At 37.0% G+C, this 24,864-nt stretch overlaps 1 protein-coding gene across 1 annotated transcript; it reads left to right on the top strand.

Moving 5' to 3' along the window:
• Nucleotides 1-9,590: 9,590 nt before the first annotated feature.
• LOC123922572 lies at nt 9,591-11,276 on the top strand. The gene has a single exon (XM_045975277.1). The coding sequence runs from the start codon at nt 9,591-9,593 to the stop codon at nt 11,274-11,276; it is 1,686 nt and encodes a 561-aa protein (XP_045831233.1).
• The last annotated feature ends 13,588 nt before the right edge of the window (nt 11,277-24,864 follow it).

Below are 24,864 nucleotides of genomic sequence, written 5' to 3'. Positions count from 1 at the left end.
ATCAATCAATTGATTATAAACATTTATAGGTTGATCATTCCTAATCATGTGATAAAATCAATAGGATAAAATTAATTGAACTAAAAATAGAAATTCAAACAAGAAACTAGAACATAAAACTAAGACATAGTATAAGGAATTTCAATTACAAGATCTACCATAAACCCTAGAAGAGTATTTAGCTACATATAATCATGAAGAACACTAAAAGATTCATGAAATTAAGAGAAGAGAATAACCCAAAAATACTTCAATTGTTGTTGGTATTCTCCTCTGTGTTCTTCAATCTCTGCCTCTCCAAAACTGTTTTCTATGTACAACGTGCCCCCCAAACAGAAGAAAAACGTTCTCTATTTATAGCCTTGTTGTGCCGCCTCTGTTTCCATTTTAATTCCTTCGTCAGTAAGTCCTCTCTTCTTCTCATCACCGCCTTCAACACTTGTGTTCCAATTGTGTTGCAACTTGATGCAAAATAGACAAAATCATTAACTCTCCTTTTTTCAATCTCTGACCGCCAAACAAACTCTCATAGCTAACTGTATTCCTTTTTCCTTTCAACTTGGACAAGCTTCTTCCTTTTCATTGGGCCTTCGTGTGCCTTTCTTTTGGGCCATTCATATCTACATAAATAATATAATAATATTAAGTAATATATATTTAAGTGATTAGTATTAATAATATATGGTATATATAATAATAGTTAGTAATGATAAATACTTAAGTGAAGCTAGTAATTTATATAATAATAAGTAATTATTATTCTAAAATATCACAAAAGTATCTACATATAATACACTAAATTTGAGTTTATCAGGGACCAGTTAGGTATTTTTCTGAGACCTGGAATTATTTTTAGTTAATTAAATGAGGTAAATATGCTTTTATAAATATCAGGTATTTATAAAATTTTCCCAAAATTTTATTTAGGGTATTTTGAATTATTTGGAACGGTCTTAAAAATTTAAATTTATTTCACAAATTTTATTAAGGGTTAAATATGTTTTTGGAGAACAACTCTTTGAAACCATTCCACAGCAAAAATGGTTTCATACCGTTATACACTGAAACCATTAGTCTAGTTAAATGGTTTCATGGCGTTATACACCGAAACCATTATTATAGTTAAATGGTTTTATATGAGCATTAGTGTCAAGATGTTATACACTGAAACCATTAGTTTTGTTAATTGGTTTCAAGATGTTATACACTGAAACCATTTGTCTAGTTAAATGGTTTGATACTGTTATACACTGAAACCATTATTATAGTTAAATGGTTTTATATGAGCATTAGTGTCAAGATGTTATATACTGAAACCATTAGTCCTTTTAATTGGTTTCAAGATGTTATACACTGAAATCATTTGTCTAGTTAAATGGTTTCATACTATTATACACTGAAACCATTATTCTAGTTAAATGGTTTCATAGCGTTATACACTGAAACCATTAGTCTTGTTATTTGGTTTCAAGATGTTATACACTGAAACCATTAGTCTAGTTAAATGGTTTCATAGCGTTATACACTGAAACCATTATTTTAGTTAAATGGTTTCATATGGGCATTAGTGTCCGTTGGAACAAAATTGATTTGAAAATATTAGCCCCTAAATCTATAAAGGTTTTGATGATAACAAAGTATTAATAAACAATTGGAAGGACTAAAAATTTATTTAAAGTGCGCAGATATAAGCATCATATAAGCTCTGAGTGAAGTTCAGAGGATGTGAATTCAGAAGTTCACAAGCGCTCAGAAGATATTGGACTTCAGAAGTTACAACCTTCAGAGGATGAAGTCTTCAGAACTTCTTGTCTGTCTACAAGCTTCATCAAACTCTGAAGATCTCTTTGAAAGCTGTGAAGATTCTCTTTACAAGTCAACTCTTCTACCAATGAAGAAAAGGACCTTTCAAGTCTGATCAGTTCAGCTACCTCTGTTCTGTCTGTCCTAACTTGAGAACGTGGGTCTTCAGTTTTGTTAGCTGAATAAGGAAAGTCTTCTCTGCAGTAGTCAAAGTACCTGAAACTCTTTCTTAGTTTTGGATACAACCAAACTGCATCAAGACAGACTGCTTGAAGACAAAAGGTTATCAACTCCAACGGTTCTTTTTGCAACGACTCTTTTCTAGTGGTATATATACTAGAAGATTCAGCTACAACAAAAACAATTATCAAGAATTGAACGTACGCTGAACAAACTCTGAACTCTGTGATATACAAGCTCTGAACCTCTGTTAAGTGTTTTTTGCACTTTAGTCAAATACTCTGTACTATTTGTATTTGCTCTCTTTAGGTTCATCTAAGAGCATTTGTATATTTTTATATACTTTACTTTTACTTGAGGAAACTTAAGCTTGTGTGCTTAAGTGTGAAGTCTTAAGCTTGTGTGCTTGAGCATTGTTGAGAAGTCTTAAGCTTGTGTGCTTGAGCATTGTTGAGAAGTCTCTTGCTTGTGTGCTTGAGCAGGTGTAATCTTGTGTGATTATAGTGAAATCCCTTGGAAGTGCAAGGGGACTGGACTACTCTCGTTTTGTGAGAGGAACCAGTATAAATTGCTTGTGTGATTTCTCTCTCTCTCTTGTTATATTGTGTGTTATTTATCCGCTGCTAACTTAGTTAAGTTAAGAACTTGAAAAAGTTTTAACTTAGCTAAAACACAATTCAACCCCCCCCCCCCCTTCTTGTGTTTTCACACCTTCAATTGGTATCTAGAGCTCTGGTCTGTTACTTTCACTTAACAGTGAGACAGTAAAGATCTTGTGAGAACACTATGTCTGGAGGAGACGATAGTAGCACTAGAACAACCGGTGAAGCCGGTGATGCCAGTGGAGCTGGTGGTGGTCCTAGAAATGCTTTTGGTTATGACTACTTGAGTAATGAATCGCATGAACATAGTGGCAATAGAAAAGCCCCTATATTCAATGGTGATGCATCATTATTTGAGTGGTGGAAGGAAAGACTGTATAGCAATATTACTGCTATTGATCATGAGTTGTGGGATTTGGTTGAGCTGGGAGTAACTTTTGAAAACTTAAATGAACATGGAAGATTGTCCATTGAGCATAGAAAGTTACTCACACCAGCTAACTTAAAAACCTACACTAAGCATCATAGAGTAAAGGACATTGTTGTTGGTGCTATTAGACATGAGGATTATGTCAGAATAGAGAACAAGTCTACTGCTAAATCTATCTTTGATTCTATGTGTGCTACCTATGATGGTAATGAAAAGGTTCAAGAGGCTAAAGCTAGTCTTTTGATAAGGCAATATGAACTATTCACTATGCAACAAGATGAAAACATTGAGACTATGTTTACAAGGTTTCTGTTGGGTTTTGTGTTTGGCTACATTTTGTAAAAGCCAACTTTGCCAGATGCTGGACAAAGATGCTGCAGCATCCTCGTACAGCATCCTGATGCTCTGTTTTAAGTGCAGAATTTTTTCTGTCAATCTCGTTCAAGATTTGCTTCAAATATTAATTCCAGCACGTGTGTATATGCAAGACGAGACTTACTGCACAAGAATTGTCCAAGTCGGCCTAAGGAAAGTTATTAAAAACAAAAATATAATTATATTATATTTTTGTTCGCTTTTTTTTGTTTGGTACAACACAAAACATATTTTCAATTTTAATCTAGGTTTGGCCGCAGCTGTTGCAAGGGTTTCTGTCTGCAACCCTAGCTTGCCCATCAAGACATTGAAGACTATAAATATGTGAAGCCTCAAGGCTATTGAATGTGCGATTTCTAAACCTTGTATTTCATAAAGCGTGCGTTTTAAAGGTTTAGTGTGTGTGTCTTTTGTGAGCCTTTCTTGTGTCAATCTGATGCAAGTTTAGGACTGTGTTTGTGTTGTTGTAAGCTGCTCCTAAGCTTTTAAGCACGGAGTTAGTTTGTGTGATTCACTCATAAGCTTTTAAGCAAGAGTGTTGTCTAGTTTCTAGGAGAGTGTCTCCATCCTTATCGTTATTATTTGCAGCAACATAGTACGTGTTGTTAGAAGGAATTTGGGACGGGGTCTCATTATCTAAGAGGTTCTTAGGTAGGATTGCATTGGTAGTGTCTAGGTGATAAGTCAAGTACCGGGTGTTGGTCGAGGGCTTTGAACTAGAGCTATTATAGTGGATTCATTCCTGGATTGGTATCCCCCAGAGTAGGTGACGTTGCACTGAACTGGGTTAACAATTTCCTGTCTTATTTATTGTTCTGCAATTTATTTATTTATTTACTGTGTTCTGCGACTGTCTTGCTGCAACGTGTGCTATAGCATCTTGTGCAGCATTGTGTTCACTGCGTGCCAGATTTCAATTGGCATCAGAGCAGGCACCCTTTCTGGTTATAGGGTGAGCTCCAGGGAAAATGTCTGGCAACATTGAAAAGGAAGGAGGGCTTGTAAGCAGACCACCGCTTCTAGTTGGTGTCTCCAACTATGATTATTGGAAATCACGCATGATTGCTTTCCTAAAATCTATGGATAGCAAAACTTGGAAGGCTGTTCTGAAAGGATGGGACCCCCCCGTGGTCGTTGACAAGGATGGAAAGCCAACACTTAAACTAAAAGCTGAGGAGGACTGGTCTAAAGAAGAGGATGAGCTTGCTTTGGGAAACTCAAAAGCGTTATATGCATTATACAATGGGGTAGATAAACACATCTTCAAACTAATCAAAAAATGTGTCTCAGCAAAGGAAGCTTGGAAGATTCTTGAAACTGTTCATGAAGGTACTCCTCAGGTAAAAATGTCTAAATTACAGATTCTTACTACTCAGTTTGAAAATTTACGTATGAAGGAGGAGGAAACAATTCAAGATTTTCATATGACTATTCTAGACTATGATAATCAATTTGATGCTTTGGGGGAGAAAATTCCCGAAGAAAAGTTAGTAAGAAAAATGCTTAGATCACTTCCAAAGAAATTTGATATGAAAGTCACAGCTATGGAAGAAGCCAAAAACATATCTGAGATGAAGCTGGATGAACTGGTTGGATCACTCCAAACTTATGAAAGTGTTGCAAATGGAAGAAGTGAAAAGAAAAATAAGAGCATTGCCTTCTCATCTAAAAATAATGAAGAAGAACTGGAGGATAAAGAAGAATCTAATGAGAGTATCTCTGAGGCCATGGTGTTATTGGGAAAACAATTCAACAAAGTTCTGAAACGAATGGATAAGAGACCCAGATCAAATTTCAAAAACAATGCTCCAAGCACTATGCGCAGCAATGAAAGTCAAGGAAAACCAAAAGGTGATGAAAAATCAAACTTAAACAGAAACATTCGATGTCACGAATGTGAAGGATATGGTCACATCAGACCTGAGTGCCCAACATATCAGAAGAGAGCAAAGAAAGGGCTAACTGTCAGTTGGTCTGAGGATGATGACTCAGAAGATGATACAGCATCTGTATCTGCTAAACATATCTCAGTCTTAACAGGTATTGTTACATCTGATACAGAATCTGATGATGGAGAGGTAACCTATGAAGAGCTTGCTGCATCCTACAAGGAACTTTGTCTTAAAAGTGAAGAAATCTGCAGGGTTATTGAGAAACAAAAGGTAACCATCAATGAGTTAAAAGCAGAAAAATCTGAGAGTATCTCAAAAATAGAGGAACTTCAAAAGAAGGTAAATTTTCTGTCCTCTGATCTTGAGATCTGCAGGGTTATTGAGAAACAAAAGGTAACCATCAATGAGTTAAAAGCAGAAAAATTTGAGAATATCTCAAAGATGGAGGAACTTCAAAAGAAGGTAAATTATCTATCCTCTGATCTTGAAGAAGCTAAAGAAGTCATTGAAAAATTAAATACTGACATTTGGCGGCTGAGAAAATTCTCTGACATGTTGTATAAAGATGATGAGCATCTTGACAAACTTCATAAGGCTGATGGACAACTGGAGGAAATCTTAGAGAAAAATGTTCGAAAGCCTAGAAATATTGGGCTTAGCTATGAAAATGTCAACAAATTCAAAAATTACAGTTCTGACCTCATGTACATGGAGCCTAAAGAAACTCAAAAGCAAAGGATGCCTTATCAGAAGCCGCAGCATCATCAGCAGCATCCCATGTCAAGAAATAGAAGAAAGCATCATGCTTGGAGATGTCATTACTGTGGTAGAAAAGGGCACATAAGGCCTTACTGCTACAAACTATATGGGTACCCTAACAGACGTCCTCAGCACAAACCTGTTTCCACAACTGCCCCTACTCAACAAGAATGGAAACCTAAAGATGAAAATGAGAAGAAAAGTGATACAACTCAACCTGAAGAAGAGATTACTGCTCTGATTGCTCACACATCACTTAGAGCTTCATCAAGGGAAGACTGGTACTTCGATAGTGGCTGTTCAAGACACATGACCGGAATAAGTAAATTTCTTGTCAGTTTAAAGTCTTATTCAACCAGCTTTGTTACCTTTGGTGATGGTGCAAAAGGAGAAATTGTTGGGATAGGGGAGCTCAGAAGTAATAGCTTGCCTAAACTAAACAATGTGCTGTTAGTAAGAGGATTGACTGCAAATTTGATAAGTATTAGTCAACTATGCGACCAAGGAATGAAAGTAAACTTCACCAAGTCTGAATGTTTGGTTACAAATAACGAAGGTGAGATTTTGATGAAAGGTGTCAGATCAAAAGACAACTGCTATCTATGGGTTCCCCAAGAAGAAGCAAATATGTCAACATGCTTAATCACTAAAGAAGATGAAGTAAAACTATGGCACCAAAAGCTTGGTCATCTTAATCTAAGAAGCATGAAGAAAGCAATATCTAAAGAAGCCATCAGAGGACTGCCAAATCTCAAAATTGAAGAAGGTAGCATATGTGGAGATTGTCAGATTGGAAAACAAACCAAGATGCCACATCCAAAGCTGCAGCATCTTACCACTACCAGAGTTCTTGAACTTCTACACATGGACTTGATGGGTCCTATGCAAACTGAAAGCTTGGGAGGTAAAAGGTACGCATATGTTGTTGTTGATGACTTTTCTAGATACACTTGGATAAATTTTATTAGAAAGAAATCAGAAACCTTTGATGTGTTCAAAGATCTATGTATTCAACTTCAAAGGGAGAAAAACAATGTGGTATTAAGGATCAGAAGTGATCATGGTAAGGAATTTGAGAACTCCAGTTTCTCTGACTTCTGTGCCTCTGAAGGCATCATACATGAATTCTCATCTCCCATTACACCACAACAAAATGGTGTAGTAGAAAGGAAAAATAGAACCATACAAGAGTCTGCAAGGGTAATGTTACATGCAAAGAAGCTTTCAAATGGTTTTTGGGCAGAAGCTATGAATACTGCCTGCTATATTCATAATCGTGTCACCCTGAGATCTGGAACAACAACTACTCTATACGAATTATGGAAGGAGAGGAAACCTACTGTTAAGCACTTCCATGTGTTTGGTAGTAAATGCTACATCTTGTCTGATAGAGAACCAAGAACCAAAATGGATCCTAAAAGTGATGAGGGCATATTCTTGGGATACTCAACAAATAGTAGAGCCTACAGAGTATATAATAATAGAACCAAAACCATGATGGAGTCTATAAATGTGGTAATAGATGACACCTCAAGTGAAACTGCTGAAGATGATGCAGAAGATGCTACAGCATCTATAACAGGTGATGTAGATTGTGAAACTACTAATGAATCAAAGAATGATACAGAGGTTACTACATCTGACCAAATCTCTGCTACTCCAAAGAAAGGACCTTCTACTCGTACTCAAAAGAATCATCCTACAGACCTGATTATTGGTAATCCCAATCAAGGAATTACTACTAGAAGGACACTTGACATAGTTTCTAATGCTTGTTTTGTGTCTAAATTTGAGCCAAAAAATGTGAAGGAAGCTCTGACTGATGAGTTCTGGATAAATGCTATGCAAGAAGAACTAAATCAGTTCAAGAGGAATGAAGTTTGGGACTTGGTTCCTAGACCTGAAAATGCAAATGTAATTGGTACCAAATGGGTCTACAAGAATAAGTCTGATGAAAGTGGAACTGTGACCAGAAACAAGGCAAGGCTGGTTGCACAAGGATACTCACAGATTGAAGGGATAGATTTTGATGAGACTTTTGCTCCGGTTGCTCGTCTTGAATCCATTAGATTACTTCTAGGAGTGGCGTGCATTCTAAAATTCAAGTTATTCCAAATGGATGTGAAAAGTGCTTTCCTCAATGGGTACTTAAATGAAGAAGTGTATGTGGAACAACCAAAGGGGTTTGTTGATCCAAGCTTTCCAAATCATGTTTACAAATTAAAGAAAGCTCTATATGGATTAAAACAAGCACCTCGAGCATGGTATGAAAGATTGACTGAGTTCCTTATTAGTCAAGGCTACAGGAAAGGAGGAAATGACAAGACTCTATTTGTGAAAGAAGATCAAGGCAAATTTCTAATAGCACAAATCTATGTTGATGACATTGTCTTTGGAGGAATGTCTAGTGAGATGGTACAGCATTTCGTGCAGCAAATGCAGTCTGAGTTTGAGATGAGTCTTGTAGGTGAACTAACCTACTTTCTTGGGCTACAAGTAAAGCAGATGGAAGATACTATCTTTATTTCTCAAAGTAAGTATGCAAGAAATATAGTGAAAAAGTTTGGAATGGAAAGTGCTGCTCATAAAAGAACACCTGTAGCAACTCATTTGAAGCTTTCAAAAGATGAAAAAGGGGTTGATGTTGATCAAAGTCTCTATAGAAGTATGATAGGAAGCTTATTGTATCTTACAGCCAGCAGGCCTGATATTACTTTTGCTGTAGGAGTGTGTGCTAGGTACCAAGCTGAGCCAAAGATGAGTCATCTTGCTCAAGTAAAAAGAATTTTGAAGTATGTGAATGGTACATGTGATTATGGGATCTTATATACTCATGGTGAGAACTCTATGCTAGTAGGATACTGTGATGCTGATTGGGCAGGTTGTGCAGATGATAGAAAAAGCACCTCAGGAGCTTGTTTCTTTTTGGGCAACAACCTTATCTCTTGGTTCAGCAAGAAACAGAATTGTGTATCCTTATCTACAGCTGAAGCAGAGTACATAGCTGCTGGTAGCAGCTGCTCCCAGCTATTATGGATGAAACAAATGTTGCTGGAGTACAATGTGGTACAAGATGCTATGGCATTGTACTGTGACAATCTTAGTGCCATCAATATATCAAAAAACCCTATCCAACATAGCAGGACAAAGCATATTGATATTAGGCACCATTTTATTAGAGATCTTGTTGAAGAAGGAGTTGTGAAGCTTGAGCACATTGCCACTGAAGAACAACTAGCTGATATTTTCACTAAAGCTCTTGACGCAGTTCAATTTGAAAAATTGCGAGGCAAACTTGGAGTCTGCCTGTTTGAAGACTTGTAGCAATTACAGTTTGGAGAGCGTGCAGTTGATTTCAGTTTTCATTCATTGATGCACGCAAAATTAGGAAGTAACTACCACAACTTCCTCCATTACACGCTAAAATCTCTCCAACTACTCCAATTCATTTTTTCGTATTACTCTCTCCCGTTCTCTCACTACAGCGATCATCCAACTTCTCGGTTCAATCTCCATTCTCAAAACCTTCATCCTATTATCAAAATCATCATGTCAAACTCTCCAATCACTTCGCCGACCAAGAACAACGACGAACCACCACTAACACCCCCAATCGACCCACTCTCGCAACAAATCACCATTGCTTATCCCTTACAAACCGTGTTTCCAGAAGAATCGACAGTGCCTGTTGATTTTAATAGCTCTTTGGTGGCTGATTCTCCTGAGAGGAATGTTGGTCCTGACAACACTCCTAACAAGACTGTCCCTAATTCTACTGATCCTAATACTCTTATTATCCATCCTGTGTCTGATAATGTGATTGATAATACTCCTGATGCTGATCATTTGTCTAATGCTGCTGCTAATGATAATCCTGGTGATAGTCATCAAGTTGTAATTGATGTTGACAACTTCAATTCTAGTGGTGTAAGACAACCTCCTGCCTCTATGTCTAGGAGGTTAAGAAGTAGTGCTAGCAAAGAAAAAGATGTCTCTGGTACCCCTGCCAAGACTCCACAAAAGAAGGCTACTGTTGTTGGTCCTAAGAAGCAGTGGAGTAAGGTTATTGGACCCTCTGAGTCCAAGAAGAAAAGCCTGAAGAGAAAGGTTGTCTCCTCAAGTGATTCAGACTTTGAGGATGATGCTGCAGCACCTATTGCAGCATCCTCACAGAAGGCTGCTAAGAAAAAGAAGACTGTGGAAGATATTCCTCCTGTTCCTATTGATAATATATCCTTCCATCGTGTAGAAAATGCAGAAAGGTGGAAAATTGTGGTTAACAGAAGATTAGCTTTGGAAAGAAACTTGCATGAAGACTTTCTTGAATGTCAAGAGATTATGGACTTGATCAATAAGGCTGGGCTGCTGAAGACTGTGACTGGTCTTGGAAACTGTTATGAGAAATTGACCAGAGAATTCTTGGTCAATGTTACAGCTGATTGTGGTAATCCTCTGAGCTCTGAGTACTTGAAAGTTTTTGTTAGAGGAAGATGTGTGGACTTCTCTCCAGCCATCATCAATCAAAGTCTGGGAAGGAGTACTGATCCCTCACCTGAGTTAGAAGTATCTATGAAAAAGATCTGCAGCATTCTCACAGGTGGTGGTATGAAGACTTGGCCTAGGACTGGAAAGTTGCCTGCTGCAAAATTGACTGCCAAATATGCACTTCTCAACAAAATTGCAGCTTCTAACTGGGTCCCCACTACACATTCCAACAGTGTAGCTACAGGTCTGGCAAAATTTATATATGCTGTAGGTACTGGTACATGCTATGATTATGGCACTCATATTTTTCATGCTACAATTCTCCATGGCTCTTCTACTGCTGTAAAAATGCCTATAGCATTTCCCACTCTGATCTGTAGTATTATCTTGTCTCAACATCCTGACATCTGCACTAACTCTGATGTGCCTGTCTCTAGACCCTCAGCTTTAACCATGGATTTTAGATTATTGGAAGGAAAACATGTTGCAGACATTGCTGTAGCATCTTTGAAGACACCAGCTGTAGGTATGACCAAGAGACAGATGATTGCTAATCTCAGGGAGGTTAGTAATATGCTAGGTGAGAAGAAGGAGCTGGTAGATGGTGTAATCCAAGCCTTGGAGCTTGAGCAGTCACAAGCAAATGAGGATGGAGTTGGTCCTTCCCATGGTGCTTCCCATGATGATGATCTTGCAGGAGGTGACACTGTTGAAGAGGAGATGGCCTCTGATGAAAGTCCCTCAATATGATCTGTTTCCTTCTGTAACTTTTTCTTATTTTGGATGTTATTTTTTTTAAGGCTTAGCCCTTATGGTTTGTAACATGTGCTATGTGATCCCCTATGTTCTGACATCTGTGACTTTGTGCTACTTGGTACTCTATGGATCTTTGTTTTGCTCCTATTCTGTGGTACTGACTTTATTTGTCAGAATTTATGGCTAAAAAGGGGGAGTAAAGCTTATGTTTGGTGTGTGTGCATGATGTGATGAAAAATGCTATAGCATCTAGTATAGCATGTTGATTATATGCATGTTCTGAGGGGGAGTGAAGTTTATGCATGCTTTGAGGGGGAGTAGGTAGAATTTATTTTTCTACTACTTATGATATGCATGATTACATAGGAATTTATTTTTCCTATTCTCTGTGGCGCTGCTTAACTATTAAGGAGTTTATTTCTCCGATCTTGAATCCACTATGTGAGAGCTTATTTTCTCTCTGTCTGTACTTTGAGGCTAAGATGTGTTATGTTCCGCTGTTGCATGCCTCTGATGCTTACATGCTAGCTACCTTTTCATCTGATGAAATTTTACTTTCTTTCCTAGTTGTGTGCTCATGTTGACTTGAAGGAAAGTTTAAATAGCCTAGCATTGTTCTACTTTCTTTCCTAGTTGTGTGTTTATGTTGACTCGAAGGAAAGTCTAGACAGCATCTCTCCATGCACTGGGCCAAAGTTGTTTTAGCCAAAATTTGCCAAAGGGGGAGATTGTTGGGTTTTGTGTTTGGCTACATTTTGTAAAAGCCAACTTTGCCAGATGCTGGACAAAGATGCTGCAGCATCCTCGTACAGCATCCTGATGCTCTGTTTTAAGTGCAGAATTTTTTCTGTCAATCTCGTTCAAGATTTGCTTCAAATATTAATTCCAGCACGTGTGTATATGCAAGACGAGACTTACTGCACAAGAATTGTCCAAGTCGGCCTAAGGAAAGTTATTAAAAACAAAAATATAATTATATTATATTTTTGTTCGCTTTTTTTTGTTTGGTACAACACAAAACATATTTTCAATTTTAATCTAGGTTTGGCCGCAGCTGTTGCAAGGGTTTCTGTCTGCAACCCTAGCTTGCCCATCAAGACATTGAAGACTATAAATATGTGAAGCCTCAAGGCTATTGAATGTGCGATTTCTAAACCTTGTATTTCATAAAGCGTGCGTTTTAAAGGTTTAGTGTGTGTGTCTTTTGTGAGCCTTTCTTGTGTCAATCTGATGCAAGTTTAGGACTGTGTTTGTGTTGTTGTAAGCTGCTCCTAAGCTTTTAAGCACGGAGTTAGTTTGTGTGATTCACTCATAAGCTTTTAAGCAAGAGTGTTGTCTAGTTTCTAGGAGAGTGTCTCCATCCTTATCGTTATTATTTGCAGCAACATAGTACGTGTTGTTAGAAGGAATTTGGGACGGGGTCTCATTATCTAAGAGGTTCTTAGGTAGGATTGCATTGGTAGTGTCTAGGTGATAAGTCAAGTACCGGGTGTTGGTCGAGGGCTTTGAACTAGAGCTATTATAGTGGATTCATTCCTGGATTGGTATCCCCCAGAGTAGGTGACGTTGCACTGAACTGGGTTAACAATTTCCTGTCTTATTTATTGTTCTGCAATTTATTTATTTATTTACTGTGTTCTGCGACTGTCTTGCTGCAACGTGTGCTATAGCATCTTGTGCAGCATTGTGTTCACTGCGTGCCAGATTTCAGTTTCAAATCCTTGTATCTGGTCTTAAAGCTCTCAAGAGAAGTTATTCCACCTATGACCATGTTCAGAAGATTCTGAGAAGTCTTCCTATTGCTTGGAGACCCAAGGTCACTGCAATAGAGGAAGCTCAAAATCTCAAGACTCTGAGTCTTGAAGCTCTAATAAGCAATCTCAGAAGCCATGAGATGGTTCTGGATGCTGACTCAGAAACTAAGAAGAAGTCTAAGTCAGTGGCTTTACAGTCAACTAAGACTACTTCTAAGGCTCTTAAGACTCAGCTTCTTGATATTGAAGAAGAATCTTCTGCTGATGGTCAAGAGGATGAGATGAATGAGGATGAGTTTGCTTTATTCACCAAGTTTCAGCAATGGAACAGATTTAACAAAAGAAATTTCAGAGGTAACAGCTCCAGAAATTTTGTCAGCAAAAAGGATGATCAGAAGAACTGCTTCAACTGTAAGAAGCCAGGACACTTTATTGCTGATTGTCCAGAAATGTCTGCTAAAGACAAAAGCAAAAGATACAGCTCAAAGAAGCAACAATTCAAGAGTAAATTGAGAAAGAGTCTGATGGCTACCTTTGAAGAGCTATCATCTGAGGAAGAAGTTGAGGAAGAAGAAGAGGCAAATCTAGCCCTGATGGCTTCAACTGACTCAGATACAGACTCAGACGATGAATCAGAATCAGATTCAGAAGTAACTGATGAGGTATTTTCTGACTGCTCTAAATCTCAACTTATAACTGCACTTAACAAGGTCATTGAGAAACATCTCAGAGTGTTAGGTAAACAAAAAGTTTTTCAAGAAAAGCTTAACACTCTGACTGAACAAGCAGAACATTTTCAAAGTCTATATCAAGAAACTCTGAATAGAGTAAATGACTTTGAAAAAGGTTGTGCTGTTTGTCACAAACCTATTGATGAGCAGGAAATAGCACTTCAACAGTTTGTGCATCTCAACCTTGGTAAGAGCAAAGCTGCTAATCTTGTTTATAATGTCATGAGGCATAGAGGAGAGGGACTTGGCTATGAATATGGTAGAACATATTCAAAGCTAAAGACCTATCCCAAAAAGGTTGGAAAATCTTGGGTTTACTATGTTGTACCTCAGAGTGAAGAAGGAAAGAAATTTGGTACTCTGGAAGATGAGGACAATAATCTGAGAGATTTGGGAAATGACAACTCAGAGGAACCAAGTTCCTCAGGATCTGGGAAGAAAAGCTCAGAAGATAAAAGCTATTCAGAACTTGAAAGTATTAGTTCAGATGTTCTGAAAGTTTCAAAATCTGAGGCTTCAACTTCTGGAACCAGAGGAATTCTAGTTCATGAGAAAAGTCAACCTAAAGGCTCAGAAGTTCTTAAAAGAAAGTCAAACCTCAAACCTCAGAGGCAACATAGGACTAAGGTTATTTATGATTCTAGAGTCAGTAAATATAACCAGTCAAATCAATGGACTGGTGATAAATACAAACTCTGGAAGCATAAACAATCCAAGTCCTGGAATAATAACAGAACTCAAACTAAGAAACATTTTCAAAAGAGTTATTATTCCAAACCAAAATCTTTCTCTCACACTCAACAACACAGTAAACATTTGTGGACTAACAAGCGTGGACCCAGAAGATGGGTACCAAAAGCTGAAATTATGTATCATTCAGATTTACCAACTAGGAAAGGATATGTCCTACCTAGAGTATGGAAACAAGTCCTATGCAAAGGAAGAAGGGCTTATGTCCTAGACCAATGGCTGACAAGTTCTCAAGTTAACAATCAGAACTTGATAAATGAAGAGAAAGAATATTGGGATGACTTTATCATTAACTGTGATGAAAAGTTCTATCGCAATGATTAAAGTTGTTTCTCATACAGCCTGCCACTCAAAGAAATATCATGAAACACTCATGGTATCTGGATAGTGGATGTTCAAGGCATATGACTGGTGACAAACAACTATTTTCTAAGCTGACTATGAAAGAAGGAGGATCTGTTGGTTTTGGAGGCAATCAAAAAGGAAAGATAATAGGTACAGGTACAGTAGGTAATTCTTCCTTATCTATTAATGATGTTTGGTTAGTAGATGGACTCAAACATAACCTATTGAGCATAAGTCAATTTTGCGACAATGGTTATGTAGTTGTCTTTAATAAGGAATCATGTATTGTATCTAAACAATCTGATAACTCCATTATATTCAAAGGTCTGAGAAAGAACAATGTTTATAAAATTAATCTTTCTGATTTGAATGAACAAAAAGTGATGTGTCTTTTGACCTTGAGTGAAGAAAAATGGATCTGGCATAAGAGGTTAGGCCATGCTAATTGGAGGTTAATCTCTAAGCTTAGCAAGCTTGACCTTGTCAGAGGTTTACCTAAAATCAAATATCACTCAAACACACTTTGTGGTTCATGTCAAAAAGGAAAGATTACAAAATCTTCTTTTAAACCTAAGAACATTGTCTCTACCTCAAGACCATTGGAACTTCTTCACATTGATCTTTTTGGGCCAGTTCAAACTGCCTCTATCAATGGAAAGAAGTATGGATTAGTAATTGTTGATGATTACAGTAGATGGACTTGGGTAAAATTCCTAAGAACAAAAGATGAAGCTTATGATGAGTTTAGCATCTTCTGCAAACAAATTCAAAATGAAAAAGGCTACACTATTTTAAAAGTTAGAAGTGATCATGGTGGAGAATTTGAAAATGAACCTTTTGAAAACTTTTGTGAAAAATATGGCATTCTGCATGAATTCTCCTCTCCTAGAACTCCTCAACAAAATGGGGTGGTAGAAAGGAAGAATAGAACTCTGCAAGAAATGGCCAGAACCATGATGCATGAAACCAATGTAGCAAAGTTTTTATGGGCAGAAGCTGTAAACACAGCATGTTATGTTCAAAATAGAATCTATATCAGATCTAAGTTGAACAAAACTGCTTATGAATTGTTCAAAGGAAGAAAACCTGATATTTCTTATTTTCATCAGTTTGGATGTACGTGTTACATCTTAAATAACAAAGTCCATCTAAAGAAATTTGATGCTAGAGGTTACAAGGGTATCTTCATAGGATACTCTGAACGCTCAAAAGCATACAGACTGTATATTTCTGAAACACATACTGTGGAAGAAACTATGCATGTCAAATTTGATGACAAAGAGCCTGACCAAGTGTCAGAGCTTGTGGAAGGTTTGTCTAGATTTCAGGTATCAGAGGATCAATATTCAGATATTCCAAACTACACAGAACATCCATTCTCTGAAGAACCTCTGAATACAACAGTTCCTACAGACTCTGAACAACAAAGAGCTGAAGCAACTGCTGAACATGATGTTGATGAGTCTGAAGATGATGAGGCCCCAAGAAATACTTTCAAATACAAATCATCACATCCAGAGGAACTGATATTAGGCAACAAGGATAGTCCAAGGAAGACAAGATCTCAACTGAGAAATGAAGAATCATTAGTTGGTCTTATCTCAATGATGGAACCTTCAAAGATTGATGAAGCTCTGAAGGATGATGCTTGGATTGTGGCAATGCAAGAAGAGCTGAATCAATTCCAAAGGAATGATGTATGGACTCTAGTGCCTAAACCTTCACACAAGAACATTATTGGAACAAAATGGGTATTCAGAAACAAGCTGAATGAACAAGGTGAAGTGGTAAGAAACAAGGCTAGATTGGTTGCACAAGGTTATAGTCAACAAGAGGGGATTGACTATACTGAAACCTTTGCACCAGTTGCCAGACTTGAAGCAATCAGGTTACTTCTATCTTATGCTGTTAATCATGGGATAACTTTGTATCAGATGGATGTTAAGAGTGCCTTCTTAAATGGTTTCATTTCTGAAGAAGTGTATGTTAAGCAACCTCCTGGTTTTGAAGATGTCTCAAACCCAGAACATGTTTTCAAACTGAAGAAATCACTGTATGGTCTGAAACAAGCTCCCAGAGCTTGGTATGATAGACTCAGTAATTTCCTTCTTGAAAAGGGTTTTGAGAAAGGAAAGGTTGATTGCACACTCTTTAGAAAAACAACCAAAGAAGACATTTTAATTATTCAAATTTATGTTGATGATATTATTTTTGGTTCAACTAATGCTGCTTTGTGCAAGAATTTTTCTAAGATAATGCAGGATGAATTTGAAATGAGCATGATGGGAGAGTTGAAGTTCTTTCTTGGAATTCAAATCAATCAGAAGAAGGAAGGAACTTATGTTCATCAATCAAAATACACTAAAGAACTTCTGAAGAAATTCAATCTAGATGACTGCAAGATAATGAATACTCCTATGCATCCAACTACCAACATGGGCAAGTCAGATGATGAAGGAAAGGTAGATCAAAAGGTCTACAGAGGTATGATTGGTTCCTTACTCTATCTGACAGCCTCTAGACCAGATATTTTATTCAGTGTTTGCTTATGTGCAAGATTCCAGTCAGATCCTAGAGAATCTCATCTTACAGCTGTAAAGAGAATCTTTAGGTATCTGAAAGGAACAACTAATCTTGGACTTCTCTATAAGAAATCCAATGATTATGTGCTAAATGGATTCTGTGATGCTGACTATGCTGGAGATAAAATTGAAAGAAAATCCACAAGTGGCAATTGTCAATTTGTTGGTGAAAACCTTATCTCCTGGGCTAGTAAAAGACAAACTACTATAGCTTTGTCTACAGCAGAAGCAGAATACATTTCAGCAGCTAAGTGTTGCACACAACTACTCTGGCTAAAATATCAGTTAGAAGATTATCAGGTAAGCAGTAACAATATTCCTTTATATTGTGACAATACTGCAGCCATTCATTTATCTAAAAATCCTATCCTTCACTCTAGAGCCAAACATATTGAAATTAAACACCATTTTATCAGAGATTATGTTCAGAGAGGCATTATAGATATTAAGTTTGTTGATACTGAAAATCAATGGGCTGACATATTTACTAAAGCCTTACCAGTTGAAAGATTTGATTTTATAAAGAAACATCTGAACATGTTTTCAATCTCTGAATGAAAATTTTTTTTGGCAATTAAAGTGTAAGAGGTTATGTATATCAGAACTTATGATTCAGAACATCTGAAACACAAGATCTGAAGTACTTAACTCTGATAGAGAATTTTAAATAACTCAGAGGCTCTGAACTATTTAAGTGGGAAACGTTTAGTATTCAAGCGCTGAACAGTTGTCCATTAAAATAGCAGTTACCAAGTAAATTTCTGCACGTGGTCTACGTGTGTCAGGTAGTGGGTGGTTAATGATGATTTTTTGGTATTCAACTGTCTGTCAATTAGCGTAACTTCCCAAATTTGCTATTTTCGTGTTAACTGTACTCTTTTAAATAAACTTACACAATACACTTGCACACTATTCACTTTCACAACCTACACTTTCATATTCTCTCTAAACCTTCAACAAACTTTCTTTCTCTCTCTTTAGTTTTCCAAACCCTACCCTAATCTCCAACAATGGCCGGACCTTCGTCATCTTCTTCAACAAAGATTCCTCCGTTTATGTTCAAGAATCTTCAGATTGTTGGGAACGAGATGGAGTTTCCTGAATCTGAACTCTGCTTTCTATCTGAGAAGATTGTGGACTTTGCTAGTTTGTCTGCCAACGGTTTTGAAGTTAAGCAGTACTTTACATCACAAGGATGGGATAAGTACTTCGACATGATTAACGGTCCTATCTACCCAGACTTGCTTAAGAAATTTTGGATGAAAGCAAGAGTGTTTGATAAACATGAAGCAAAGAAGGAAGAGATTGCTGCTATTGAGAGGAATCCTAGTCTGAAGGGTAAAACTAGGAAGGAAATGGGCTTGCTGGAATATACAGGTGTTCAGATTAGGTCTAACATCTGTGGGATGAATATGGCTTTCTCACCAATTCATTTCAATGCTCTTCTTGGTCTACCTAACTCTGGGATAGAGTTAGATGTTTTTGAAAAGGATACCAGATATAGAGATGATCTTCTGCATCTCATCTGCACTGACTTCAAGCTGAAAGGGAAAGTCAAAGGATTGACTGACGAGTGCAGAGTTTTGTTCAAGATAATCCTTGCTTCTATCAGTCCAAGAGTTGGTGGGACTGATACAATCTCCTGGACTCATCGTCATCTGCTGTATTTCCTTCTGACAGGAAAGAAGGTTAATCTTGGAGACTACTTTTTTGAAAGGATTTGTGAAGCCATTCTGGCAAGTAAATCTCAGAGGAAGACTACTATAGTTTATCCTAGGTTGTTGTCAGACCTTCTGCATCAAGGTCATGTTGTTCAGAACTTAAAGAAATTCCACCCTGAATTGGTTCAGAAGAAGTTTTATCCAGAGATTCTGAACGCTAGTTTTCTGTCCAAGATGCGTTTGATTGCATCTAAGCCTGTTGCTCCCCCACAAGAGTTCTCTGTTAGGCTTGAAGATCGTCTGTATGTAGAAGGCTACCCAGTTATATCTGAAGCTGATGCTGAGCATGTAATTCAGGACTACTTGGAAGTGCTCAGACAAGAAGGTTTTGTTGTTGACAGGAGTATGGTTCCTCCTGCTCCTGCAAATCTGTATAATCCTTCTAGGAAGCAAAAGAGAAAGGCTGGAACTCAAGAGGATCTACCCAAGCCAGATCTGTTGGCTCAAAAGAAAGTTAAAGTTGAACAATCTATGGCTGAGCAAAGGACTAAGAGGAAGCATGAAGAAACTGCAAACAAGGCTGCTGAGGGAGCTTCCAAAAAGCCTATTGTTGTTGAGGAAGACAGTTCATCTGAAGAATCTAAGTCTGAAGATGAGACTGAGTCTGATGAAGAGTCAATTGCTGAAAGACTTCGTAGAAGACCTGCTCCTATTTCCAAAGATAAAGGTAAGTCTACTAAGTATGTCTTTAATGAAAATGAGATTGGAATAGGTTACACCAAACCTCTCAGAACTGTTTTACCAACCTCTGATATTCCAACCTCTGATAACCCCCTATCTGAACTAGAAAAACATCTGAGCCCTGACCCTCTCAATAATCACCCTCCTTCTCATGAAACTCAACACAAATCTAGCTCACCTCCTAAACCTAAATCACCTCAACCTCAACCTCAACCTGAAATTCCACCATCTGAACCTCAACCAGATATTCCTGTTACTGAACCAACCTCTCCTATCAAACAACCTTCTCCACATAAATCTCCTAAACCAACAGCTGAACACAAATCTCCTGAACCATCTCCTGAACATATTTACCCTGAATCAACTTCTGACATCTCATCATCTGAACCAACCCCTGAACCCCATTCTAACTCAAGTGCTGAACATGCTTCTCCTGAGCGTATTCATACTTGTGCCCCCAAGCCTTCAGAGGCAGAAGTTGTTATTATTGACAACCCTGCTAATGAAACACCCAACCTCTCTACCATTCCCAATCCTTCACCCTCATCATCTAACCCTTTTAGTAATATATCCACTCAGTTTCATGAAGATTTGCTTAGATTATCTAAAATCAAGGACAGGTTCTTAGTTTGTCCTTCTGATGTGGACCTAGAAGTTTCTAGCATTAAGGCAAGGATTTGCAATGCTTTGGATGTTGCTGCTGAAGAGATTAAGGCCGTTGTTAGTAAGAGGGATCTGGATGGTATAAGCTTCATGAGGAACAGTTTGGCTAGGGCTGAGTTGAAAAGGTTAACGCCGTTCAATCATGAAGAACATGAGCGTGCTAAGCTTGTCGCTATAGCTGCTGCTGTGAGGCGTCTGTCTACTTTCAAGGATTGCTGGATTGACTCTACACTTTTGCAAAGTCTTGAGGATCAACGGATTGAGAATGAACGTCTAGCTGAAGCTGCTGCTAGGCTTGCTGAAGAACTTCCTGAGATAAACCAAGAGGTTGCTACAGATGATATGCTTGCTTCTCAGAACCAAGAGGATGTGCTGATGATTGACTATCCAGAGGAAGGTGAACCCTCTGATAAAGGCAAGGCACCTTTGGTTGAAGACCAAGCACCTGTGATTGAAGATCAAGCTCCTGTGATGGCTAATCAATTGCAGATATTTCAAGAAGCCCTGAGGGAACAACAAGAAGGTTTAGAACGTCAAAGAGCTGCTCAAGAGACATTGGAAACCAAGGTGGATGGTTTAGTTTCCAATGTGGGATCCTTGAATGATAAATTCGACCAACTCTTAGCCTTTCTTAAGAAACCCTAGGATTCTATGCACATTTTCCTTATATTTTTATGTTTTGCTTGCTTATTTTGTCATGTTTGTTTTCTCGATTACTTTCTGAACAATCTTTTTGTCTGGTTTATATATTTCATGTTATTGCGTTTATGTTTTGTTTTTCCTAATCTGTCTTTGATAAATAAGAACACAAGAACACACAATGCTTTTAATCGAAAATTTTTATTAATGATCTAACCATGTTGAGTACATTGGTAAAAAGAAAAAGAAAAAGACAACCTAATCCTAATCAGATGGATAAAACTCAGAAGAAATCTCTGATTTCTCCTCAGCATCCTCTGATGAAATTTCTATGGGATCTGGGTTTTGCTCTTGTTCTTCTTCTTCTTGTTCCTCTTCTGGCACATAGCTAGCCAAGAACTCAACATAGTCAGCATCATCTTCATTCTCTTCAGCTTCAGAATCTGATGAGATGATTATTATCTCAGCCTCTTGTGGTTTCTTGTTGTCTTCTTTATCTTTCTCATCGTCTTCGCGTTTCTCTTCGTTCTTCTTTCTCTTAAACTCAGCGATGCGTAAACTAAATCTTTTCATTATTCCTACCTTCTCTTGCTTCACTTGTTTATTCTTGTTTTTACGTGAAGCAGGTATGTTAACTCGTTCACCTTTTTATAAACCCTTGAGCGCGTTGGTTTTCGTTTTTGAAATTAATTCACCTTTGTAACAACCTCTCTTTTTCTTTGACTGTCTTGGTTTTATAACCTTGTTTTACTTTTTGATAATGACAAAAGGGGGAGTAGTTACGCATTAATTGATAAGTTCCAAAACTGAAACCACGCCTTTTATCTCGCTTTTATCTGTTAAGTTAAAAGTTGTTACTTTTAAGTTGTCTTACGTATTTCAAGGTGGAGACTAAGTTAGTTGAAACTAAAATAAATTTCATAAGTAAGGATAAGTTAAGAGTGCAATTTTAACTTAGCCTTATGAGACTTAGGGGGAGAGCTTGCAAACCTCTCACTCTGAAGAAAAATATGAAACTTGTTTTATTTCAAAATTATCTTAATCTTATACTAAATTAAAATATCATGGATATAACCTAAAGTCTTGACTTTAAGGAATATCAATCTTAGGGGGAGCTTGCAAACCTCATAAACCTAAGAGAAACATGATAAGTTAATTTAACAACAATTGTCAATTAATACTTATGTTTGTCATCATCAAAAAGGGGGAGATTGTTGGAACAAAATTGATTTGAAAATATTAGCCCCTAAATCTATAAAGGTTTTGATGATAACAAAGTATTAATAAACAATTGGAAGGACTAAAAATTTATTTAAAGTGCGCAGATATAAGCATCATATAAGCTCTGAGTGAAGTTCAGAGGATGTGAATTCAGAAGTTCACAAGCGCTCAGAAGATATTGGACTTCAGAAGTTACAACCTTCAGAGGATGAAGTCTTCAGAACTTCTTGTCTGTCTACAAGCTTCATCAAACTCTGAAGATCTCTTTGAAAGCTGTGAAGATTCTCTTTACAAGTCAACTCTTCTACCAATGAAGAAAAGGACCTTTCAAGTCTGATCAGTTCAGCTACCTCTGTTCTGTCTGTCCTAACTTGAGAACGTGGGTCTTCAGTTTTGTTAGCTGAATAAGGAAAGTCTTCTCTGCAGTAGTCAAAGTACCTGAAACTCTTTCTTAGTTTTGGATACAACCAAACTGCATCAAGACAGACTGCTTGAAGACAAAAGGTTATCAACTCCAACGGTTCTTTTTGCAACGACTCTTTTCTAGTGGTATATATACTAGAAGATTCAGCTACAACAAAAACAATTATCAAGAATTGAACGTACGCTGAACAAACTCTGAACTCTGTGATATACAAGCTCTGAACCTCTGTTAAGTGTTTTTTGCACTTTAGTCAAATACTCTGTACTATTTGTATTTGCTCTCTTTAGGTTCATCTAAGAGCATTTGTATATTTTTATATACTTTACTTTTACTTGGGGAAACTTAAGCTTGTGTGCTTAAGTGTGAAGTCTTAAGCTTGTGTGCTTGAGCATTGTTGAGAAGTCTTAAGCTTGTGTGCTTGAGCATTGTTGAGAAGTCTCTTGCTTGTGTGCTTGAGCAGGTGTAATCTTGTGTGATTATAGTGAAATCCCTTGGAAGTGCAAGGGGACTGGACTACTCTCGTTTTGTGAGAGGAACCAGTATAAATTGCTTGTGTGATTTCTCTCTCTCTCTTGTTATATTGTGTGTTATTTATCCGCTGCTAACTTAGTTAAGTTAAGAACTTGAAAAAGTTTTAACTTAGCTAAAACACAATTCAACCCCCCCCCCCTTCTTGTGTTTTCACACCTTCAGTGTCAAGATGTTATACACTGAAACCATTGTTATTAAGTAAAACATCACATAACCATTTTACAAAACCATGCTACATAAAGCAAAAAATCATATAAAGCAATTAGGGTTAGTTTAGTTGAGAAAAATTTGGATAGTATGCATGAGATATTGGATTCGATCATTTTTTTATTGTAAAAAAAAAAATCCATATATATATATATGTGTGTATGTGTGTGTGTGTGTGTGTGTAATTAATGTATGAGATTTTATTTATATTGTGATTATGATTGATAAAACTTAAAATTAAATTGTATGTTTGACAAATATGCTTTATATATACATGAACCATTGGTTATTATGTTGGGCTTCGAGGGGGTGTATGACGAAAATTAATTAAAAATGGATTCTTATAATATATACTTCAAAGGAACAAAAGTTATTATTTAATTGGAAACGGGGGGCGCGCTAGAAATTTGGGGGGTGCGCTAGAAGTTTGGAGGAGGAAAAAAAATTGGGGGCGCGCAAGAAATCTGTGGGAGGAAAAAAAATTGGGGGCTCACAAGAAATCTAAGGAGGAAAAGGAAAAAAAAAATTGGGGGGGGGGGGTGTGCTAAGCAAATGGGGGGCGCGCAAGTAATGAGGTAGTATATGGGGGGCGCGTGAGTAATGGATTGCCTAATTTTAGGCTTGAGCTGACTTGTGGGGTATGAAGCAAATATGTTGGGCGTAGGAAGCAAGTTTATGCATGGTGCATAAGTTTGGGCTTATGCACCATAACCACACCCAAATTAACATGTGCCTTAAGGGCACAAGTTAACATTCTCCAAATAATATTACGAAGAGAAACGCATGAAATGTAAGTAATTAGAGTAAACTATCGGTGTCAACCAAAAAAATTAGAGTAATAGGGAAATTCTATGGTACATTTGATAATTTTCAATGTACCGGTACATTAGGTCATTAAAATAATAGGTAAATGAATCTTTTTTAAAATAAATAATTTTTCTATCATTAAAAACATTATAATAACCAAATATTATTTATCGAAATTGTCAAAAATATAAAATTTGATATTTTTTTTAATTTTTATTCCTTATATTAGTCAATATTGTATTTTTTTAATCAAAAATTTTAAAAAATTAGTGAATTGCTTATAAAGTGAAATTGTGATTTTTCTTGTAATATTATTATCTCTAAAATACAATAATAAGCTTAATTCATAAAAATAATCGTTAATTTATCAATTTAACGACTTAATGTACTGGTACATTCGAATTATTCTGATGTACCATAGAAGCTCCCATGAACTATTAATTAATTTATTTTTTCATTTTTATTTTCTTTGAATGTGTGTGTCATCGTTTCCTTCCTTTAAAAGGAAATCCAACAGGCAAAGCAA

Source organism: Trifolium pratense, linkage group LG4 (assembly GCF_020283565.1).
Source record: "Trifolium pratense cultivar HEN17-A07 linkage group LG4, ARS_RC_1.1, whole genome shotgun sequence".
Taxonomy (NCBI): domain Eukaryota; kingdom Viridiplantae; phylum Streptophyta; class Magnoliopsida; order Fabales; family Fabaceae; genus Trifolium; species Trifolium pratense.
The sequence above is the reverse complement of the archived record's forward strand: the minus strand, read 5'-3'. Positions and strand labels throughout refer to the sequence as shown.